Source organism: Arachis ipaensis, chromosome B02 (assembly GCF_000816755.2).
Source record: "Arachis ipaensis cultivar K30076 chromosome B02, Araip1.1, whole genome shotgun sequence".
Lineage (NCBI taxonomy): Eukaryota > Viridiplantae > Streptophyta > Magnoliopsida > Fabales > Fabaceae > Arachis > Arachis ipaensis.
In genome coordinates, this window is record NC_029786.2 from 92,021,804 (window position 1) to 92,023,620 (window position 1,817).

At 32.0% G+C, this 1,817-nt stretch overlaps 1 protein-coding gene across 2 annotated transcripts in view; it reads right to left on the reverse strand.

Annotated features, from left to right (window-relative positions):
* Nucleotides 1–1,208, reverse strand: part of LOC107625724 (glycerol-3-phosphate 2-O-acyltransferase 6) — a 4,111-nt gene extending 2,903 nt beyond the window's left edge. For both annotated transcript variants that reach the window (XR_002357801.1, XM_016328426.2), the window contains exon 1: nucleotides 349–1,208. Coding sequence is in view for 1 of the 2 variants with exons in the window: in XM_016328426.2 (XP_016183912.1) it covers nucleotides 349–978 (630 nt within the window). In the remaining variant the exon portion in view is untranslated. The remainder of the gene's footprint in view (nucleotides 1–348) is intronic.

Below are 1,817 nucleotides of genomic sequence, written 5' to 3' on the forward strand. Positions count from 1 at the left end.
TCATAAAATTATTTATTTCAAGAACTTATATTTATAGAAAAATATAAATAAATTATTATATCTCTAATATTAACACTCAAAAATCTGAAAGTATTTAAAAAAGAGTAAATGATAAAAACAACATTGAGATAAATATGAATTACTTAGTTGACTCTCCATCTAGATTTATACTTGCAAATATAGTGTCTCGCTCATCACTATATAATACCCTTAAAACATAATGAAGTTTCAAATAACGTTATTGTTAAAATGAGTTCTCTCTAATAATCATATCATATATTATAGGAGATTGATAAATAAATATATAAATATATAAAAGAGGGAGTACGTATATGTATATTCACCAACCTTGCAAATTGACATAAATTCATAGTCAGATAAACTATCTCCAAGTCCCAAATCTGGTAAGCTTTGAGGCCCAAATTCTTTCATAACAGCTTCTTTCTTGTGTTCACCAACCAATACCCCAGGCTCCTTAACAAACCCTGTTGCTCTTCCTGATTTTGTTACACTTAGTTCTGTCCCAAGAACCTTATCGGCACCCAAAAAGGTCTTTGCAAATGGTTCCACCATAATCCTTGGACTAGCGGTTACAATGTACCTTTTTTCAAAGGAATTGAACACTCTCCATGTTTTTGGATGTACGTCCTCAGCATAGAATCTTGGTAACACGGACCGAGACACTAGCTCAATATTCTTGATCTTCAGGCCTGCACAGGCAATGAAGATCAAGGTCTTGATTGCCAGTGTCTTAGATAAAAAAAGGTACGTAAAATATACAAAGGGCACCGAGGCTAAGAGAACTAATCCTCTTAGCATGCTGCCGGCTTCAATGGCTACAAGCATGTAGTAAGGAAAAGCGCTTCTCGACACGAGAAGCGTTCCGTCTAGGTCCGAAGCCACCACGTGCTGGTTTGATCGGTTTTCGATGTTACATTTGGAAATTGGTGGAAATTGGCTAAAGCTTCCCATGATCATGTCAAGGAGAGAAAATGCGAGAAGCCAAATAAAAATGAAAAAAAAAATGGAGAAGGAACTTAGGAAAATTAAAGAGTATGTGTGTTTTGATGTAGCTTTATAGATGTTAGAGAAATAATATAGCTTAGGAATGTTATGAAGAAAGAAGAGAGGGCGTGGAGGGGTTTAAAAGGAGGAGGATGTTGGTGAACAATTTTGAGCATGAAGTATAATTAATATAATGTGTGGTACATAGAGATTACCCCTTTTTTTTCTTCTAAAGTGAGAGATATATACTACGAGGGATGTGCGCCGCGAATTAATTATGAATATATATTTTTTTAATTCTTAAGTTACTTTAGAATTATTTGATGTAAATATAGTGTAATATATATAAAAAATGTTATATGTGTATACCCAAATTTAGTAATCAAATCCATCATATGTATTTGTGTGTAAAAGAGACCCAAAAAATGTATAAATTGTGTTGTAACTAATATAATAAATATATAATTATAAATATTAAATTAAATAACATAATTTTAAAATGTTATCTCTCATTAAAAAATATATACCAAAGTTTGTTTAGCAGAAAATACTTTAGCTATTAAATAAAGTGACTAATGACTGTTGCTGTACCTACATTTTGCCGGACCAAAAACACATCTCAGGAATTACGTGACGAAATGGTTAAAAGAAAATAGTTTGACTTTGCAATTCCATAAAGGAAAAGTAAAACCTACATTTTAAAGAATGAAGTATAAAATCTAAACCTGAGATTGTGGGTTCGATTTCGATTCATATGTAGGGGGAGAAAAAAAACTGGTGAGAGAAATTGTTGTTTATATATGTGCTTGACC